Genomic DNA, 22,592 nt, shown 5'->3' on the forward strand with positions numbered 1-22,592 from the left:
AATGCAACGGGAGTGACAAGAGAATAACCATTTTATTAAAGATACAGTACACTCAAGTTTAATACTGACTTCCCTGCTTTTTTTAAAACTATCCCTATTATACATTCATAACTCCAAATTTCAAACAATTACCTTAAACTGACTTCATACTCATAAACCAAATACTGTCTGTAATCTGGAGGAAAAATACACCAGCGGTGCAGATATATAGATATGTATATATACAGACTTATACAAGAGTTAAATTCCTCTATAATGTACAGACAGCAGGGAAGCTTTTCTTAAAAAAAAAACATTTGTATTTCAAACATTCAAAAATCAGCTTATGTGGTATCTATCACCTTTACTTATGTTAAGTAGTACACACACCATCAACTCCGTGACAGAGTAATGTCACCAGGAACGTCACATGCAGTAAAATAAGCATGACATAGTTTTCACCCATAACAGTGTGTTTGGTTGGTTTTCCTTTTTTTCTTTCTTCCCTTTATTTCTCGTAAAGATTTTGCTTCGTAGAAAATCCACAACTATTTGATATTGAATTTTCTATTTTACATTCATTTGGAACAAAACCGAGACTGAAAAGGAAATAAATAAATTATTAATTTAAAAAGTCTCCTTTTCTGAATGGACTTAAAAAGAAAACCTCTTACAGGAAATAAATCTGCTGGAAGATATATTTTTTTGGTACAAACAAAAAATCCCAGTTACAAAAAAAGTCTCCCAAATCCGAGGCTAGTTAGTCATTTGATCAAGATACTGCACTGTGCACAAAGGTCCTCTGAGGAGTTCAGATGAAGAGAAGAAGCACTGAAGACAATAAGATAATTTTCCAAAATATAAATCTTTTCTTAAATATATTTATATGTACTTATGTACAACTCTACAGAAGCTGAAAGAACACGGAAAGGTATGTTCTCAGTGTGCACAGCATGGAGGTTTCTTGGTAAAAATTGCCCCACAGTAGCTTGTTTCCTTACCTGCTTCTATACAACATTTCATACAGCTAAGAAATCTTGCTGAAAATAAAGGCACTACTGATCTCTAGGTAGCGCACCAGAGCTCATGTATTTGATCAAGAGAGAACTAAGGTGAAAAGAATTAAAAAAGAGCTCCTCTCTTAACTCATTCCAGTGTCGAAAAGCTTTACAAAAATCTAAAAACAGACAACTGCAGCTTTAAGAGCTTAGTGCAAATATGAAAATCAACAGCACAATTTTAAAGGTCTTTTAAAGAAGCTAAAATGTAACTAGTGTTCCCCCCCCCCCCATTGGTAAACAACATGACATTAAGGGAAGTTTCCCTTGAAAGGTGATGAAAATCGAGAAGTTGAAAATGAACTCGTAAATAAATTATTATTTGTTGATCTTTGAGCAAGGGCAGAATAAAGTAGTTTGCCAAAAGGGTGGCTGTCCTCTCCCCCCCCCAGATATCGGCACACGTGGATGCTGGTGGCGGACGTGGTCTGGCTTATGCGCAGAGGAAAGGATTTTCTCCCTGGTCCCCTCCTGCATCAGAAGGTCTCGTCATCATTGCAGTTTGTAGCCCAATGTCCAAACACTTCACAGATCTCACAATAGGGGCGCTCTTCTTTGCGGCTACCGTGGTACGTTGAATGTGGAGGTTCGTCTGGTGCTTGTGCTTGAGTTGGACAATCTTCAGTGTCATGGAGATCAAAACAGTCACAAATGTCACAGAAAAGGCGAGGCTTCTTTTTGACTTGGCTTTCTTCCTCACTGTGAAAATTAAAAGTTGAATAAGTAAACCCGGATGCTTTCCGTTGGACCACGTTCCCATTTTATTATGCTTTTGCGAGAAGCTGTAATTTGAAATCAGAGAGGGGAAGAGGAACCTGAAAGAAATAGATTCCTTCTGGGTAAGTTGTCAGGGATCACCTAACAATGCTTGTACAGGCAGAACTGGGAGACACTAGGGCTCCTCACAGTTTTCCATAAGCAAGAATTATTTCTGTGTTTGTATATTGCTTTTGTATCTACTGGCTGGACCAGTATCACATTGTGACGGCTTTTAGCTTTTAACAATAAAGTTATTTTACTTTACTTTCTGTGCACCTCTATTACAGGGCAGGCTTCGGAAGGGAAGCGTGGAAGCATAGGCACAAGATCCTTTCTGATGTTCAGCCCATCTTTAAATTAGTCCAGGAGGCCAAAACATACACTTCCCTATCAGTATATAATACAGGAGGGTGTAACCTGTACCACTTTTTTGGCCTACAATTCTTATCAGCCTTGGTCAATACGGCCAGTAGTACGGGATTTGGAGAGCAGACATATAAAGGAGGCTGTGGCCTATTTTGTAAAAAATCATTTTATTCTGTAGTCTTTTCTCACAGCCTGCCAGTGTATTTACCACTGTGATGGGTAGCTGCCTTGGATCCCATCCTGGGAGAAAGGTGGGATAGAAATCCAATCAATAAATCAAAGTCATCCCTTAAGAACTCTCCTCTAAGGCCCTACTCCTCTTTAGAACTACCTCCATCTTGTCCTCCTTCTCCTTACTGCTTAGGTGTGCCTCGCTCACTGAGCAGCACATGGGGAAGACTGAGGTGAATTTTAAAACTCCTCCACATATAATCTCTTCTCCTCTTGTAGAGCTGCTCAGCATACCTGTGAGAAAACATCCTGGGAAAATTCTGAAATCTGGGAGCAGCCACCAAGAAGGCTGCTTCTCTTGTACTCATATAAAAGTGCCTAAAAAGACGGTGAGCGTGAGAGAACACCCCCCTCCCCCCAAATCTTAACATCTGTGCAACCTGATTTATTGGATGATCTGATCCTTCAGATATTCTGGACCTGAGAATTTTAAAATTTACCATTTTAAAACCAGAAATGCAAGGAACCTAAATTTTAAAGCAAGGTTTTTTTTAAAAAATATATTGTCACATAGATACCACCAGCTCAGCAGAGGTGCTAAAATGCGCCCCAGATTCCCAGCTGGTACCAAAAGTAACTGACCTGTCATACTGAGTAACTTCTTCTTCGTTGCCATTGAGAGCAGCCTCTGACATCATTTCAACTTTCAATTTTAGTTCGTCATTTTTCTTCTGAAGATCCACAATTACAGAATTCAGGAAATCAATCTGCAGGGTTGACAGTGGGAAGAAATAGCAGACAGGATGAGAAACCCAAAATGTTTCAGAGTAGCAATCAATGTTAGCTGAGAAACATATCCTGTCGTGCAAGCAATGCGGAAAGCCAAAGCAGCACAAGGAAAAACAACAACCCTCTGCTAGTCTTATTTATGGAATGTCCAAACAATAACATCTAAGTACTAAACTGCATCAGTCCACAGTCTTACAGAACGATGTGGAAGAGTAAAATGTCTATACCAGGGAAAATTACTGTGCAAGACAGCAATGCTTCCAGATAAGCCCATTTTGATATGGGGCCAAGAATTTTGATATGGAAAAGCTGTCATGAGATGGGTTGAAGACCTCATCTCAGGTGGCACATTTGAGGATGGCATATTTTAGATGAGTCTGAAAATGTCTACGAATTCCTTTGTTGGGTTAGTAAAAAAAAATAAAATTTTTGTCCTCTACTTTAGATTGATCAACTAGATGCATCCTGGAAGCCCAGAACCAAGATACAAAAGCAGGATACTGAGAAATTAGTCTTCAGTGGTATATAGCCTCTGGACAGAGACGCTTATGGGAGCCATCAGGACTACTAGTCATGGAGAAAGCCCACCTCCTCTATGGACATGTCTATCGGGCTCCCCATTAAAAAAAACAAGCCAGTGACCATCACCACATTTTGTGACAGTACATAAATTATGTCTCTTTTCTTTGTCCTGTATCTACTGAACATTATTTTTATTGTATTTGTGACCCTGTACTATAATATTATGGGTAAGGGAGGCAAACCTCCCTTGCTGGACAAGACCAAGTTGATGAAAGCGAACAAAACTTTTTAGATTGTAAGCCTGAGGGCAGGGAACTGTCTAATTCAAAATGATAATAATTGTAAGCCGCTCTGAGAGCCTTTAGAGTCAATAAATAAAACAACTTTTTAAAAAGCAGAGAAAGCTAAAACAAACCATATGCTGATTGGAGGAAAAAAGTTCCAGCACCAGATGACAGCAAGAAGGGGAAAAAAGAGAAACGAAGTATTAGTATGTTAATTTTTGCAGCTTGCTATTAAGCCTATACGTATGCAACACATTACTCAAAGTAGATCTGAAGGATATCACCCTTGCTCTTGCTGGTCTAAACCTCTGTCTCAGGGATAGGCAATTTCTGGGGTCTGGGGGGCCTGTAATGGTGTTCCAGGGGTCCTTGAAGGACTATGCTCCTCACCCCCTGACATTCTTTAAAACTTACCCCTCCAAAATGCCACCACCCCCCAAAAATATTTTAGGCCCAGGAGAGGCCTTTTTAAAATCAGAAAGCAAGCTTGGGCTATGTGGCCATGTTCTAGAAGAGTTTATTCCTGACGTTTCACCGTCATCTGTGGCTAGCATCTTCAGATGAACATGCCAGATGGCCCAAAACGTGGCCACATAGCCCGAAAAACCCACTAAAAAACTATGGATGCCGTCTGTGAAAGCCTTCAAAACGTGAAGTTGTTTTACTTCGCAGTTTTAAAAAGACTTCTCTTTTGGGCCTAAAATAGCCTGAGGGGCCTCGAACATGGCAACATTGTCCCCCCTCCAAGACCTGGAGACATTTTTAGTACAATATTTCCTGTTTTTTCAAGGGGACCCTTGTGGCCTCAATATGATCTGTGGAGTGTACTTGGCCCAAGCTATTCCAACACCATTAATTTCAGGAGCCCTCTCCAGGTTTCAGCCTGGCAATTCTAGTCGGCATGTACATTTAAACTCAAACTACCACTGCCCTATACCAAGTCATATTATTGATCCCTCTGGCCCTGTATTGTTTCCTATGATAGAAAGCTTGCTCTTCAGGATTTCAGAGAGAGAGGGGGACAGGGAGAGGTCTTCTTCAAGGCTACTTCAGAAATGTTTTACAGGAGTTGCCAGGGAGAGATCCTTCAGCAGGTAAAACATGCACTCAGTTGTTGAGTACTAGTCCATTTCCATTCCAACAGGGAGAGAATGGATCCATCCCCAAAACACCTATTAGTTGCAAAGAGTAAGGAAGCAGTGAGATGAACATACTAGGAATGAGAAATTAACGTTGGCATGCAATTTCATAGAACTAACACTGTTAGTCTGATGATGGGCAATTGCTGTGAAACCTTCTGATCAGAGAATCTACAAACAATTCCATTAATGTTAGGCCAGATCAAGACTGAAATAAATTTATTTTGTTTTACATATACTTTCACATTGCACATAACTGTTATACCACCACAGGACTGAAGCAAATCAATTTGAGGTACCTTGCCCCCAAACTGACTTTCTTTTCTTACCAGGGAACGTTGCAGAAAACAATACTAGCCTGAGTGGACAAATAATCTAAAGTGGTATAAGACAAATTTCTATGCTCCCAGACCTTGAGCATATAAGCAAATACAGCATGCAAGTCTTTGGTATCCGCTGGGATTTGGTTCCAGGACCCCTCCGTGGATGCTCAAGTCCCATTAAATACACTGGCATAGCAAAATGGTGTCCCTTATAAAAAATGGCAAAATCAAGCTTTGCTATTTAGAATTTATACTTTTAAAAAAATATTTTCAAGCTGTGGATGCTTGAATGCGTGGATAAAAAATCTGTAGATTAGGAGGGTCGACTGTATTATTCACTCGCTATGTCTACCTACCTCCCGCCATGCTTTCTACACCCTCTTTCACCCAGCCATGTACTGCTACCTCTGACATTCTGCTATTGATTTCTTACTCACTTACACACTTGGCCCCAATGCTCACAACTGCACACTATCCTGGTTCGTTCTTCCCATCAAGAAGGAAATGGGAAGGAGTCAACCTCCATTAAGGGCCTATGCAGCCAACTTGTGGAATGTTACTGTTATTGCTAGAAGGGGCCAAGAAGGCAGAAGTAATACCTGGTTTTCTTGAGTGGCTTCGTCCTGTGCAGCCTCACCAGCTGTGTCATCTTGAAAAAGAAGAAAAAATTAGAAGGCGTATGTGGAATGGGGGGAATACTCCCAACTGTTTTATTGCTTCTGTCATAGACACAGAAAGCCTTTGGTCTTCAAGAAGTTATAATTTCAGTACATAATTGTAGATCAACACAAAAAGCATGTGCTGATAGTTGGAGTTTGACATCAATGGCCCTATCCAAGAGAGATACCCTGGCCATGCCAAGATCAGCAGTCATCCAGGAAAGACCCTTTTCTGTCATAGCATTTGTTCTTTGGAATGTTCTTGTCCGGAAGCTTTATCAGGTGTCAAGCATGCCGTTCTTTTGACACCACGAAAAAGCTTCTTCATTTGCCCACTCCTCCCAGTGTTATATTTTGAAATAGTGACTCCATCTGCTGAGCCAATTACTTGTATTATTGTTCCATGCAGTAAGGAGAATTCAGCCTTTTACTCTGGGAAATTTCTGAAGTTGTGTAGAAATATGGTAAGATTATGTCGCCACATGGGAACAGAATACAGGCAGCTTTCAAGACTTCAGAGACATAGCCATGTTCGTCTGGCATATCAGTATGCAAAAGGTTCTTGTAGCATGTTTGAGACCAAGTCTACAAAAGCTTATGCTACAGCTTCTTTTGCACAGTTAGGAGACTACTACATGTGGCTTTTAAACCATTATGAGAGCCGGGAAAAAGCAGCTTTGGTGATACAAATTGCATGACGACACCTCTGACTGTAGCTGCTACACTCCCTATGTGTGGTTGTGATGTCCCTTTTCACTGACAGGGGAAATCCATCGATGAACTCCCAATTGCATTAGTCCCCAGGTGTGAAATGTTGCTGCAGGGGCAGTTGTGATATTGGCAGTAATGTAGTATCAGTGTCCCCCAACCTCACTATTCCCAAACAGGCTGACTGCCTTTAATTTTTTCCTATTTCTTTTCTTTTCTTAAAAAAAACAACAACTTATATAGCAGTACCCAACTCTGTGTGAAAAATTTGAAATAAAAATGAATAAAATAACACCCCCCCAAAGGCATAAAGCTATAGGACAAGGCAGCAGGTTTAAGGGGGAGTCAGATGATGGTAGCGGCAGCAGCCCCCATTGCGCAACTGCAAAGACCTATGATAATAGCTGCTCTGAAATGGACATGTTTCTTTCTTTTTTAAAAATAAATAATGATGCGACCGCTGCACAGACAGGGCTCAAGTGGTAATGTCCTATTCTCAAAGGTACTACAAGATCTGTTTCAAGAGACAGAGTTCGCAGAAGAACTGGCTCTCCCACGTGCAAAGTTATCAGGTAACAATGTCAGCCATGTAATGGTAATGAGAAGGGTCATCCCAACTGAATTACTAACAAATAAAGAAGTCATTGCCTTCTTAGAAAGAATGGATTGAGATGAAGCAAGGTTTCAGCATTCCATGAAGATTTCTGGTGTCACTGTGTGGAGGGGCCCCCACCGAACTGGAACATCTAAAGCAGTGGTGTCCAAACTCTGGCCCTCCAGGTGTTTCGGACTTGGGCTCCCAGAAGCTCCCAGATTCCCAGACCATTAGCCAAGATGGCTGAGGCTTCTGGGAGCTGAAGTCCAAAACACCCGGGAGACCAGAGTTTGGACATCACTGATCTAAAGGGACCCAAAGTGTGAGTTACTTGGCATCAATTTGTGTCCTGCAAGCTTCAACAGCAAAAATGACCAGACCCAGTTGTACCTGTGGAACAAGGAGAAGATCTCTGGATCTCTTTGAGCTTCTGTTCCAGATTCTTTACTTTTAGCTCAAGTTTCAGCTTATCAGACTCCAGTGATTGAACTAGCGAATGCAAATTCCTTGCAGTGGCATTCTCTCCGCGGAGCACTGTGACCTGCAAAAGATACAAAAGAGAAGATGTTGGCAGAAAATGCATCTAGTTAAAGGTATAAAAGGAATACTAATCACGGTAGCCAGAAATGGTCTGTTTGGACACAATGTGCTTATAACTTCCAGATGCTAGCAAACAAACAAGAGGGGGAAATATAATTGCATTGCTCTTCTTGTAAATTTCCCCCAAACATATGTATAAGGACATATTTTCAGGTTATTTTCTTTGCTATGAAAAAAGGAGATACATCTCAACATGGGGAAGAATGAGGTTCAATAATTAAAAGCTTGATGCACTTAGACTGCTGAGCGTTTTAAGATGTTCTTCAGTGGGCTATACAAAAAAAATACAAAGACCACAAGCATACACATAAGCATCATGAAATGTAAAATCCTATTAATAGTTGAATATTGCATACAAAGAAATTTCAAATCCCCAAAACTCCAATATAATTTGCTGACGGTGGAAAGCATGTGAAAAGAAGGTTGACATTTCTGTATGAGTATATGCTGGAACAAACTGATAACTTTCAAGGGCACAGTGGACATAACTGGGCTGGAAGGTCTTTTTATAGGAATGGAACAAATTCAGTTTCTTTGTTAAGTCTTGAAGGACCAAGGCTTCTAATTTTAAACCCACTCAATTTCCTTTGGCAACGGGGTTTTCTCATTACTAGCATTTCTCTTTTCCAGCACCAAGAATCTGAGATCCATTAGAGAGTGATTTTGTTCCAGGAAATGGCTTGCTCTGGAATGTATGCTCCTTATATTACAAAGATGGTCACTATATACCTTCTGAGAGGTCTAGTTGTTTACCCACATAACGTTTTGACATTTCTATTAGCACTGATGTCAAAGTTGCATTTACAAGTAGTAGAGTGGAGCAAGACATATCTTTCATTGTTTAGATGATCCACAACTTCCATTACTTCAGAAGCATGTCTAGGGAACTGTATCTCTTAAAGGCATACTTCTAAAAAGGATTGTACATTAGAAACACGTGTGGGATATTCAATATAAGTTTGTCCCAATAGCTGCTTCTTATGGCTCAGGTGCCATTCTGGACTTATTTTCTGAAAGCATGAGAACCTATGAAGAACTATGCAGCATACCAATATAGGCTTCCCTACTCCTATATTCTGCCTATACAATAAACAGACTGCATCCATTTTATGTTTTGGAGTACTATGAACCAGATCATTGAGTTTCATGACAGATCTTTACAGCTTTACTTAACATAATTTGCGGTTGGTTTCCTTGAGGAAAGTAAATGAACATAAGAGGAAAAGTAATGCCATTGTGTGAAATACTCCTTTCACCAGTGCCAAATAAAAATGTTTCAAGTGAACATTACACCTGCATCATGCTGTCTTGGATACCGCTGATCCATTAAAAATACACTTTGAAAATGAGATTATTTCTTTAACTGTCTCCTTGGCCATGTAGTAATACAAGACAAATACAGCAGTCAAGAACTTCAAATGTTTTGTTTAAAGAACTAAAATGTTACATCATATTGTTTTAATTGTTTTGTTCTTTTAATACAACAGTTTAATACAACAATTTACTTTGATTTTTAATCACTATCTATCAGTATAGATTCTATGATATGTTTCTCTAACAGGCTGTCGTATTTGGTTTAATCCTCAATTCAAAAGTTAGAAATGTATGGTTTATACTTCAATTCAAAGTCAGGCAACAGATTTATGGTAACAAGGCTGGATACCCAGAAAACTCTTTAAATATAGTAATGAATGCCTTTTTAAATTTTGATCATAGAAGTCTAAATGATACTTGACAATCATAATGAAACAAAGAAGTTCCTTAAACTGTTAAATTAAAATATACAGAAAGTGTGGGGAGTTCAGACAAATGAAATTAAGGAAAGTATCACACACAATTTGGAGGAGGTCAGACATTTTGCACACCCCTCCAGAAAAAAAAAAACCCAAAATGCTGTAGAGAAAAGTTTCATGGTTTTTACTGAAATATCTGTGAGCATCTGCAAGGATGCACATTCAAACGTGTCACCGTCCATGTGCTTTACATGGATTTGCATGGCTGCTCATTTTTGGCAGAGGGAGGGCGAACAAATGCAAATTTATGCAAGACAGTGAAAACATCCATGTGAATGTGCAAAAATCCACAGCAATTCACATAATACATTTATGTGTAGCTCCTTGTCTCCTTAGAGGGGAAAAATAATCCTATTTCTCTTACATTTTTGCCTTGCATTTTGTTGATTTTTGGACACTTTTGAATTATTTTAGAAGACTTTTGAAGTTTTGCCCAAACCATCAAATGAATCTGAATGGTTCAGCGGAGTGGCAGGTACACACACATGGCTTTGAGCTGCCAGCAAGAAATATCAGAATTTTTTCAGGTCATATGTTTCTGCATAAAAAAAAAAGAACGTATGGACTATATGCAATGTATAGATCCTAATCTGATTTTACACTGCAAGACGTTTGAACGTACCTGTTCATATATTGTCTTTTATCTTTTTTTTTAACAGCCCCTGAATAGTACATTAAAATATCCACAGGCTGAAATGTGTCAGCTTTTGAATGATAGAACATCATTCTTCAGCATCTTGAGCTGTGTCTCATGCTTTCCCCAGGGGTTCTACTGGATGTTTCCCAGTTTTGATTTCTTGTTTGCTTTACTAGAAAGATACTGCAAGGTAGCTTTATTCATCCCTATTCATTTTATTATCTCAATGTGGCCTCCTGTGGCAAGAGCTGGTATTTACATAGAAGCCGTCTAGTGTTCCACAAGACTGAAGGAACACGTGTGCGTGGTTTGCGCCTTCAAGTCGTTTCCGACCTATGGCAGCCTATCATGGGGTTTTCTAGGCAAGATTTGTTCAAAGGAGGGGTGCCAATGCCTTCCCCTGAGGCTTAGAGCATGTATTACCTTTATTATCTTTATGTACCTTGTCCTTCTGAACAAATCTTGCCAAGAAAACCCTATGATAAGAATATACAAGGAGCCAAGGTCCGCAGGTACCTGCTTTACCTGGCGTCAGAGCATGGTTCCATGTAGCTCAGTACTGTCCACACTGACTGGCAGCAATGGCTTGCCAGAATTTCACGCTGGAATCTCCCCACTACCACCTCTGGGATAACAATCTTTAAAAGCTGCCACTTCACCATCTGGACTTCCCAACTGTGGATGGTGAGTACTAATGCTCTTTGAAGGACTGAGACTGTAAAAGCCAGTGGGAGCTGCCATTTTGGGGCTTCTTTTTTGTTGCGTCCGGGAATGGCGTGGTTTGTCCGCTGCGGTTCCCGGACGCAGCAACCAGCGGCACCGGCAGATCGCCCTTTTTGGATGGTCTGTAAAGCGCCTTAGCGTAACACTAAAATCCATACCCCATGCTCCCTAAAAGGAGGAAAAGAAAGGGTGTTTTGGAAAATTGTGGAATAAGTGAAAGGAGCCACTGGTGTCACCAAGAGATAGATGAAGAAGGGAGATTGTGCCATCTTTGGAATGCTTTCCCCAGGGAGGCTAACCTGGTGACAATGCTGATGCTATTTTGTACCCTCCTAAGGTTTATTTATTTATTTTATTATTCAACACAGCCTCTGTTTAAAGACCTCTAAGGAAGGAGACTCCACTACACTGTGAAGGAGTTTGTTCCACTGTCGAACAGCCCTTGCTGTCAGGAGGTTCCTCCTAATGTTGAGGTGGAATCTCTTTTCCTGCAGCTTGCATACATACCTCCATGTTCTGTCTCTGGAGCAGCAGAAAACAAACTTGTTCCCTCCTCAATATGACATCCCTTCAAATACTTAAACAGGGCTATCATATCACCTCTTAACCTTTTCTTCTCCAGGCTAAACATATCCAGCTCCCTAAGTCATTCCTCATAAGACATGGTTTCCAGACCCTTCATCATTTTAGTTACCCTCCTTTGGACACGCTCCAGTTTCTCAATGTCCTTTTTGAATTGTGGTGCCCAGAACTGGACACAATATTCCAGGTGGGGCCTGACCAAAGCAGAGTACAGTGGCACTATTACTTCCCTTGATCTAGACACTATACTTCTGTTGATACAGCCTAAAATCGCATTGGCCTTGTTAGCTGCCGCATCGCACTGTTGACTCATGTTCAACTTATGGTCTACTTGGACTCCTAGATCCCTTTCACACGTAGTTTCATTCAGCCAGGTGTCCCCCATCCTATATCTCTGCATTTCATTTTTTGGGGGGTTATTTGTGGGTTTTCCACATTCACGGGGGGTCTTGTGCCCCTAACCCTAGCGAATATGGACAAGTGTAGTCAGTAGAATTAATATGAATCATAAGCTTTAAAACTTTACCTCGTCTCTGAGTTTTTCCAGTTCTTCATCCTTCTCTGTAATCAAGGCACTAGTAATACTGATGGATTTCTGTAAGGAAGCTCTCTCTTCATCAATTTCTTTTTTTAAGTCAGATTCTCTAAGAGAGAGACAGACAAAATAGCAGATTTAATCCATTGCTATTCTTTAAAAATTAAGAAAAAAGAGAGACTGGTTTCTAAATAGGGTTATATTAGTAGATATAGTTTTTTTTAATGGAAGCTACAGTTCTAGTGTTATTGGCTGAGACTTGTATATTTGCCAAAATTATTTGGGATTTTACAAACAGGAAATAAAGTGAAAGGTTTTACCTATGTAGATTCATGCCAGAATCTGCTTATCATCGTATCCATTTGAATTTAAAGAAAGATGTTAATAAGACTGGGAGACAGAGAATTGAAAAGTGTGTGAAGGGCATTGCACAGAGTGAGCCTAATATTAGATCTTGTTACCTCCTGGAATAATTATTAACAAGCAACAAAATGTACATGCAAAGCTTAGTTACACAATTGGCATGCAAAGCAGAGATGAAGCTGGAATTATCAAGTGGTCCGCACTAATTTCTTCTAATGTCAGCATTTCCTCAGAAAGCAAATTTTGAAGACTTAGTAACTGGGAGCATTTTAACAGAGCAACACTTGGTCTGTAGAATATTATATTAAAACACTGGAAGATTTAGAATTATTTCAAATTATTCAGCATATAGGACAAGTCAACAACACTAACAACCATTGTGAAGTCGAAGGCTTTCATGGCTGGCATCCATAATTTTTTTGTGGGTTTTTCGGGCTCTGTGGCCATGTTCTAGAAGAGTTTATTTTTGACATTTCTCTGAAGATGCCATCCACAGATGCAGGCAAAACATCAGGAATAAACTCCACTAGAACATGGCCACAGAGCCCCCAAAACCCAGAAAAAACTACTAACCACCATCTTTTCATATGCTTTTTGGAAACTTATTTCTCAAGTGATGTAGCATTTAGGACAGATGACTGTAAGGCAATACCAGAGAGGACACTGGTGGATCTTCAGACCACCCTTGTTGAACAGCGTGTTTGGAAGTTGTGAGACTTTCAAGCTCATATTAGCCTACATTCTAAAAGGGTATTTTGGGGTGGAGGCAATCCAAGAAGAGCAGGGCAGCTGGGACTTAAGACTTGCTTGATAAGCAAATAGACACCCACATGTTATTTTGTAAAAATTAAAACAAACAAAATGTTTGTAGAGACTAATTATGAGAAGTAGATGCCTCCAAACAAGGTTTCCCCAACTGTTCCGAGTACAACATTCAGAACCCCAGGCCAATGGGCACACGAACTGGAGATGATGGGAACTGAAGTTCAACACATCTGGAGGGTGCTGGGTTGGGAGGGCTGCCACGTAGTCCTGAAAATCTCATAGTCCCATAAGCACTTGAAGCATGCTATTTTTATCTCCTAAGGGCCATTTCACACTACATGGTGCCAGCACTTTGATTCCACTTTTAACTGCCATGGCTACATCCTACAGAATCCTAGGATGTGTCATTTTGTGAGGTGCTAGAGCTCCCTGGCTGAAAATCTAAATGCCTCTCCCTAAACTTCAACTTTGAGGTTTACACAAGATGCTGCCAAGACAGTTAAAGTGGAATGATAGTGCGACAACTGTGCAGTGTGAAAAAGACTAAAGACAGAGAGCAGCTGCTCATTCGGGAATAAACTGAAGGCATTGCATAATTGTCGCTTGCTATTTGATGTTCTTTTGGTGCCTGTTTTATCGAACCATTTCCTGTATTGCTATGTACTTTATATGTATTAGCCTACTAGCCCCACCACCTTTCCCTTCTCCTTTTATGTCATGTCTTTTTAGATTGTAAGCCTGAGGGCAGGGAACTGTCTAATTAAAAAGATTGTATGTACAGCGCTGTGTACATTTACAGCACTTTATAAATAAAGGTTAATAATAATAATAATAATAATAATAATAATAATAATAATAACAAAGAAAATTAAAACAATGTTCCTTTGGGATTTCTGGAAGCACAAGTATGTGCCTGCCTTGACCATTCATTATTTTTCTACCACTAAATCAGTGCTGGCATTAGAGTGTCATCCATCCCCTCTTGGTTTTTCTGGCAGTCTCCCCAAGTACTGTTTTTAGAAGCTATGGAATGGCCATCATGAAGCTAAAACTAGGAGACGTTAGCATGAGAAGGAAGTTGTGGTTTTCATTCAGAGGCCTCCTGTGTCTTTCACCCAATACTACCATCTTCTCTGGACACAATCACTAAAGAACAACTTCTCCAAGAGCACCACTGACAAGAACAAGGTGGAATCCCCAGGTGCTGCAAGCTATATTTCAGAGGAAGGATTTGGCACATCCACCTCTGAGTATTCCTTGCCTAAGAAAACCCCCAAGAAATCAACTGTCTTGTCATAAGTCAACAGGCAATTTTAAGGCAGACTGACATGTCTGCATGGAGGCCAGATAAAGGGAGAAAGGGAAGGAGGGAAAATGGGGGAGGAAGGGGAGAGAGATGAGTGGGAGAAGGAAAGGAGATCACGCCGACCCAGAGAGCACAAAATGCATGACTAAGAGAGAATCCAAAGGCCCAAGCTAAAGATTGTTCGGTGTCCACAGTATTTAGAGCTAATGAGAACCACGATAACCAGCATGTGAAACGCAGCATGATCCTTGCAGTAGCCCAGGAGAAACGGCAACACAAACAACAATGGCAATACATCACAGAAGACTTTGCAAAGTTATGTAGATGTGTATTCTTAGTAATGGAAGCAGCAAGTGGAGAATCTGGGATGTACGGACACTATAGGACACACTACAGCCGGATCGGATTTTTCTGCTTTCTAAAATGGGGGAGGAATTGAAGAAATCAAGGCATGCCTCTGAACAGCGGCCCACAGTGGCTCTCCGAAATATCAGAAGGGCTGTGTTTTGGTTCCAGAAAAGCTCAATGACATTTAAGCCTGACAGCGATCCTGCAGAATGACTGAGCACAAGACTGGGAGCTCCTGTGAGTCAGGGGTTGACCACTAAAGCAACAGTCATACCCCTCATATAGCTACCAGGGCCACCTGAGCAAGGGATGAAGAAGAGGAGCATCAAAAAATTACAACAGGAATCCCAAAAGAAGCAACTTTTTCAAACTACAATGTCTCCAATCTGCCATGCCAACTAGGGGATTCTGGGAGTTGTAGTTCCTTCTACAAGCTCTGCTCAGGGTAGGAGCATGGCTGTGCACACACACAGACACAAAGATAAATTATGCATTCCTTCTTTGGGAGTCAAGGGGACATGCCTGTTAACCTGTAAGGATGCTTGCTACGACTGACACTTTCAGGCAGCATCCAAAAGCAAAAAGAAGAATGCTTTTCTGATATACAGATTTAATCAGTACGATAATTCAAATAACCTGTTTCTGATTAGGCAACAACCTTAATAGATGCTCATTTCAAGCATCTTTTCTTCTAAGAGACCACTCACATCTGACTCCTTCTACCACCAAAATCTCTCCCTGTGCAATCCCTCAAATATTCCAAATGAATCTGTCAGCACAAAACTTTTATGATAACCTTTATGATACATAACACCCGATGATGTTCCACATGCTTCCTATTCCTACTCCTAAGAACCATCTGGAATCATATGTCCCTCCTCCAGGTGTTGTTGGAGTGCAACTCCCAGCAGCCCTAGCCAGCACAGACAATGCCAAAGCATGCTGGAAATTAAAGTTCAAACAACATCTAGAGAACCATAAGATTTCTATCCCAACATTTAGCACCTTGGTGAAGACAGTGAAATAGCATTGATAAGCAAGCCAACTTTTTATTGTAGTTTTTATTGTAGGGGTAAAATACGTGTGATAATAACCTCTGCCAATGTTCATTCCTAGATGGAAATTATATGGCCAGTGCTGGAAGTAATTATTGGAAGATGCATATGGAATGGTAAACTATACACATATGTAGCCATATACTTTTTATAGATATCCCAGCAATTTACATGCTCAGTCATGTTGGAAAATTTCATCAGTGTTCTTGTATAAGTGATTTTCAACTTGAAAAGTGGACCTACATGGATCAAAAAACCTATTTAACAGCCGTTTCCAACAGGTTTTAGTGGGGCACTGCTTGCAACAAGTTCGTACAGTAACTGGAGTGACATTGAAGCCGGTAAAGGGTTCAAATTCACTGGGGACATCTCTTGTGCGAGCCAGAATGAAATGAATGGGGTACATCCCATTGAATTGGGTTGGTCTGTACTCTTCCACATCTCCAGGAGACATTCCTGATAGATTGTGCTGAAAGGCAGTTACCAAACAGATCACAGTTACTCCCAGTAGCCCCCAGTTAGAAAGACCACCCAGATTCTTCCCTTGCCACAAAAGAAATCAAGAAATTCCAATAATGAAGCAAGTACCTTAAAGTGATACTGGGCAAGCTTTAAAAATGCAAGATAACAAGAACCACATGTTAGAAACATGGAAGAGAAATGTGAAATACAGTAAAGGAAGAACTGAATTTGCACTGAAGTGAATTCTGTTGTTGTTGTAAAAAAGAAACATAAAAAATAAAAGATTTAATACTGCTGAGTATTTTACAAAAACAAAAACAAAAACAAAACAAAACAAAAAAAAGCAAGACACCGAGGGAACAAAAGGCAGCCAAAAATATGTACAACCACTTTGTTGGAGGAAAAAAAAGTTATTTATTGTAACGGGGATAGACTTTCTTTAGTCTTACCATTAAAGACACACAGATATAGCAAAGGAAGCAAGGGTAGGAAAGGGAAGAGAGAGGAGTGAAATGAGTATTGAGAAATTAGCGCAGGCTCAGAGACAAGTCAGACAGTTAGCAAATCCACAATGGGTCTAATGAGCTGAAGTAACAATGAGCCCCCTTTCCAGCTAGAATCTCTCTAATACCTACTTTCATATTTCACAAGGACTATTGAGGGGTGGTAGGAATAAAAAAGCATTCTTATGGGGGGGGGGAAGATGATGATGGGGAAGACAGCTCAAAGCCTGGCCACCCCATGCTGCATGAGATGTCTTGCTTTTTTGCATCACATAGCCCAAGAGGTCAGAAAGAAAACTTCATGCTAGGTCTTGAATGACAAAACTGGAAATTTTGGGCCAAGTCTCTGTTTGGCTTAACTGTCTGATTTGCTACCATACAACAAATGTCATGACTGGCTGAATACAAAGGTGTCCGTTTGCTGCAGGTAGTGTGTTAACAGGTTGGATGGAGATGTTTGTTTTTCAGCTTTATAAGCTTAGCAATATCACTTTGTGAAGAATTCTGCAGCTGATCGGCATGGGGGCTTTGGGCATTTGTTAGATCAATAAAGGAACACTTCAGAATTACTAAAAACGGCACTGAGCTATCGGAGTGTGAAATGCAGAGAAGAGTGGGGAACATCTAACTGAATAACAGGATGGCATGTGCTAGATTAAGCAATGTTCAATGCTTCTTAAGGGCAAGCGTTTCCACACACATTTTAGTGATGAGAAGGATGCAACTGTTTGCATGTATTTAGTATTCCACATGCAAAGACACTCTGAATGACGGAAGTGTGCAATCCCAGCATTATTTCAACTACAGGGGGTGGCATGAACCGCATGGGTTTGTCTTCTCATTCTCCCTCCCTGTATGTCCTACCTACCCTATGCGCATACACAGACGCTTACCTCTTTTTCATCTCTAATAACTGGTTATTGAGGACAGATCTCTCTTCGTCCAGCTGAAAGACAAAAAACAAGTTCACATTTACCAGGCATGCTGAGAAGAAAAGCGACCAGCATCCGTTTCAAACATGGTGTGCCTGTCCCTAGTTTGGAGACAGGCCATGGCAAAGCATTCTGTTTTTCCAGCATGCAAAAGAAAAGACAAAGAGGTCTTCAACTTTTCCAGTATTCATTAATATTGGTTATTCTTAGCAAGGGATATTCTTAGCAGGAAAGGAGATGAATACTGCCCTCTGTATCCCCCCTACACACAGAGACACATAGACACACACTCATAGTGTTCCCCAGAAATTAATTTGGGTTGGCTGCAAAGTTTGGTGTACCTTGAGATGAGCCCACATTTATCCATCTTCATCTCAGGTTCAGCCTCCCCACCACATTCACTCCTCTCTCAGGAGTCCCCAGCCAGCCCTTCTCCATGTTTCTCAGAAGGTCCTGGCCTTCAGCTCCAAGGAAGCTGCTGTTACTCACTTAGAATCATAGAATCATAGAATCGTAGAGTTGGAAGAGACCACCAGGGCCATCCAGTCCAACCCCCCGCCATGCAGGAAATCCAAATCAAAGCATCCCTGACAGATGGTCATCCAGCCTCTGTTTAAAGACCTCCAAGGAAGGAGATTCTATCACCTTCCAAGGAAGTGCATTCCACTGTCGAACAGCCCTTACTGTCAGGAAGTTCCTCCTAATGTTCAGGTGGAATCTCTTTTCCTGTAGCTTGCATCCATTGTTCCGGGTCCTGTTCTCTGGAGCAGCAGAAAACAAGCTTGCTCCCTCCTCAATATGACATCCTTTCAAATATTTAAACATGGCTATCATATCACCTCTTAACCTTCTTTTCTCCAGGCTAAACATCCCCAGCTCCCTAAGTCGTTCCTCATAGGGCATGGTTTCCAGACCCTTCACCATTTTTGTCGCCCTCCTTTGGACACGCTCCAGTTTCTCAATGTCCTTTCTGAATTGTGGCGCCCAGAACTGGACACAATATTCTAGGTGGGGCCTGACCAAAGCAGAATACAGTGGCACTATTACTTCTCTTGATCTAGACACTATACTTCTATTGATGCAGCCTAAAATAGCATTGGCCTTTTTAGCTGCCACATCACACTGTTCTCTCATGTTCAACTTGTGGTCTACTTGGACTCCTAGATCCCTTTCACACGTAGTTTCATTTCATTCACTTAAAAAGAGATAAGAGAGTAACAGCAACCCATGGGAGGTTTGGCCTAGAACAGCTCCCATATTGTGCTGGAAGTCAAAAATAGCTATTTCCCTGATAGCACCAAAGCCCTCTGCTGCTTCTGAGGCCAGTTGAACATCTGCCTCCCCCATATGGGCAGGTAACCTAGGCTCTTTGCCTCAATTTATCTGCCTTGAAATTGAGAAATTGAAACAAAAAGCTCCAGATATGGAAAAAAGAACAATCTGAAGGGAAAACACATCCATTGTCAAGTCTTTAAAAGACAGCGAAAGCAACAGTTTGAAATCTGAGCCTCAGCTCTGATTTATTGAGAGAGGAGGTACTTCTTGCTCTGATGCACAGTTTGACTGGCCCTTTCTTTTCGGACCCTTCACTCGCTTCTTTACATCCTGATAACCATTATTGTTCATGTGCTGCTTTTCCTCTCTGGATGGACTCTGCAACTTTCTTTCTAATTCCAGAGGCACCCCTCACAGTGCTTCACAAAGAACCAAAAGGAAGCCCTCAGGACAGCAAACCTCCCCACAGTTAATTCCTGTTAACTTGTCACCACCCCAGAGTTTATACATTGCTCTAAGGGCCATCCCACAGGGGCACCATTTTATAGAAAACCAAAAAGGAGTCTTCCTGCCCACTATACACGGTGCCTGATGAAAGGGCAAGCAAGGGCCCAAACAGACAGGCCAAAATAAAGCTGCTTCGGGTCACTTTGGAGGTATGCTGTTTAAATGACACACACATCTTAAGAGACCAGAAGCTGTGCCAAAGCTGTGCTCCAGTCCCTAGGACTGGAGTGTGGCTTTGGCATGGCTTCCGGCCTCTTGGGACTCATGCAGCACTTAAACAGCATACATCCAAAGTGACCCAAAGCAGCTTTATTTTGGCCTTTCTGTTCAGGCCCTAAATTACCTTTCCCAACCATTTTGCTCTCCACTAAATGGTGCAACCTGATGTCTGTAGACTTCTAGTAGTAGTTAGACTACTGCCTCAAAGTCAAAACAGCACCTTAGCTCTCTGTGATTGCCAAAAAAACCAAACTTCTCTCCCTACTCCTCCTACTTGGATCAATGGCAATTGGCAAAGTGATGAGGCCCATATTTATGGTATATATGGTGTCAGTACATCTGAGTACCCTTCCCACGTGGACCTTTAGGACAGGAATGTATTTGAGAGAAATATAAAGTTTTGAGAGTTATGTTTTCCAACGTTTGCTGTCTCTGCAGTCTTGTTAACTGATTCTTTGTCTGGATGGCATGTAAATATGGAAGTAGCAACTCAGCAGTCCAGAAAAATCTGATCATAATAGCCATACTTTAGCCGGCACATCTCCAGAGAGAGAAAAAATCTTTTGGGTAGAGTGTTTTTAAAAATTGCCATACAACTTTTAAGACATCCTTACACAGAGTTTTAAAGTCTGCAATGGGCTATTATGAAACACCACAAGGTAGAAATCCCCCCTCCCAGCTAAGTATATTATCTGTCTGGAAACCCTTTAATTAATTACAAAGCTCCTAATTATTTTATTAATTGTGCGGATAAAATCACCATTTTTCCTTCCCAAGTACAGTCGGCCCTTCTTATACACGGATTTTTTATACACGGATTTAAGCATACACGGTTTGAAAATATTCCAAAAGAGTATAAATTTACCTTGATGTTCCATTTTTTATTAGGGACACCATTTTGCTGTGTCATTATACTTAATGGGACTTGAGCATACACGGATTTTGTTATACACGGGGGATCTTGGAACCAAACCCCAGCGTATAACAAGGATCCACTGTACACAACATTTAAACCCTGCCCCTTAACGTCCGTGTAAATCGCTGATGAAACAATACTCATTCAGTTTGCAAAATGTGTCATCCATATACAGATTCCCTAAGACACCCTGGCCAGAATTTATATTGTTACCATAGCAATACTGCTCAAAAATACCTGCAACATAAGTTGGAGCCTCGTCACAGTTATCTTAGAAGGCACTAAATCTCAAAGACTGAACAATGCGGACATCCTTGCATAGCACTTGTTTTATCATGTTTTAACTTCCCCTGGACAAAAATATCCTTTTAATAGAATTCCAATCCTGCTCTTGCAGATCAAAAGCTTTTAAACCGGCTAGCTTCAGGAGATCCTCTCCACATGAGCTTCGCTGCCACAGGACCCCTGTGTGTCATATTTATTTTTTAATAAAATATTTATATTCTATCCTATATCACAAGGCTGGAGAGCCAGCATGGTGTAGTAGTTTGAGCAGAGGCCTATGACTCTGAGAGATCAGGCTTCGTTGGAATCTCTGCTGAGCCATGGAAAACCACTAGCTGAGAAACTCTTTCCTAGCCTCAGAAGAAGGCAAAGGCCCTTCTGTGAAAATTTGGCCAAAAGAACCTTGCAACAGGGTCACCTTAGGGTTGTCATAAGTCGGAAATGACTTGAAGGTACCCAGCAACACACAACACATCAAAAGGTTACAGGGAGCGTATAAATCCTTTGATTCAACACCTTACATAGTTACTAATCATAGTTACTAATTTCTAGGCACAATTCAAAGTGCTGGTTATGATCTATACAGCCCTAAACAGCTTGGGTCCAGACTATCTGAAAGAGCGTACCTCCTGAAAGGAGACTGACCAAGTTTCAAGATCCTTGGATGAGGGCTTTCTCTCAGAGGCACCACTATCACAGGTACATTTATTATATTTATTATATTTATTTGTATCCCATTCTTTTCCCAGGATTGGTACTCATTTGGTGAAGACATTTGAGAGAGCCTTCTTGGTGGCTGCTCCCAATTCAGAACTCCCTCCCACTGAAAGCTACATTGGCCCCTTCCCTGCTCTCTTCAGCATACTGTATTGTACTTTCATCATTGTCATAATTATTATATTTTAACAGATTTTAAAAAAACATTTCAAATTAATATTTTAATGTGATTGTTTGCTTACTTCTAAAAAAATCTGTATTATCCACTGCTTTAAATGTATATTGTTTCAGCTCATATTGTTAGCTGCTTTGGGTCTCGCGTTGGAAGAAATGCAGGATATAAATCAAACAAACAATATTTTTGGGTGAGGTATAACAAAACCTATTCAAACAATTTAAAGCAATTTACTATGTAAAAGAATGGGATGTAATTCTAAAAACATATTAAACAATATAACAATTGAAAACAAGCTGAAACAGGTGAAAACCTTGTTGTACGTGTACAAATTGCATTAAACCATCCGATCCTAACCTTTAATAAAAAGCCATGTTTTATCCAGACACCAAAGTGAAGTCAATGTTGGCGCCAAGTGGTTCGCTAAGGGGAAGGTATTCTACAAGGGCACCACAACAGAGAATGCCTTTTCCCATGTTCTTGAACGGTGTATTGATCTCATGGAAGGGACATAGAAGAGGATTTCACCAGTGGATCTCAAT

The 22,592-nt window shown here is 40.7% G+C and overlaps 1 protein-coding gene across 11 annotated transcripts in view; it reads right to left on the reverse strand.

Moving 5' to 3' along the window:
* Nucleotides 1-13: 13 nt before the first annotated feature.
* Nucleotides 14-22,592, reverse strand: part of CLIP1 (CAP-Gly domain containing linker protein 1) — a 93,184-nt gene continuing 70,605 nt past the window's right edge. For 6 of the 11 annotated variants that reach the window (XM_089489692.1, XM_089489695.1, XM_089489693.1 and 3 more), the window contains 7 exons: nt 17,918-17,970; nt 16,648-16,668; nt 12,214-12,331; nt 7,743-7,893; nt 5,990-6,039; nt 2,976-3,100; nt 14-1,736 (listed from right to left, as the gene is read on the reverse strand). In XM_089489692.1, the coding sequence (XP_089345818.1) occupies nt 1,514-1,736; nt 2,976-3,100; nt 5,990-6,039; nt 7,743-7,893; nt 12,214-12,331; nt 16,648-16,668; nt 17,918-17,970 (741 nt within the window). In that variant the 3' untranslated portion in view covers nt 14-1,513. The remainder of the gene's footprint in view (nt 1,737-2,975; nt 3,101-5,989; nt 6,040-7,742; nt 7,894-12,213; nt 12,332-16,647; nt 16,669-17,917; nt 17,971-22,592) is intronic. The other 5 variants (XM_089489694.1, XM_089489703.1, XM_089489699.1 and 2 more) reach the window with 1 other exon arrangement.

Source organism: Sceloporus occidentalis, unplaced genomic scaffold (genome assembly GCF_023333645.1).
Source record: "Sceloporus occidentalis isolate IW3139 unplaced genomic scaffold, rSceOcc1.0.p SCAF_41, whole genome shotgun sequence".
In the NCBI taxonomy this organism is placed as follows: domain Eukaryota; kingdom Metazoa; phylum Chordata; class Lepidosauria; order Squamata; family Phrynosomatidae; genus Sceloporus; species Sceloporus occidentalis.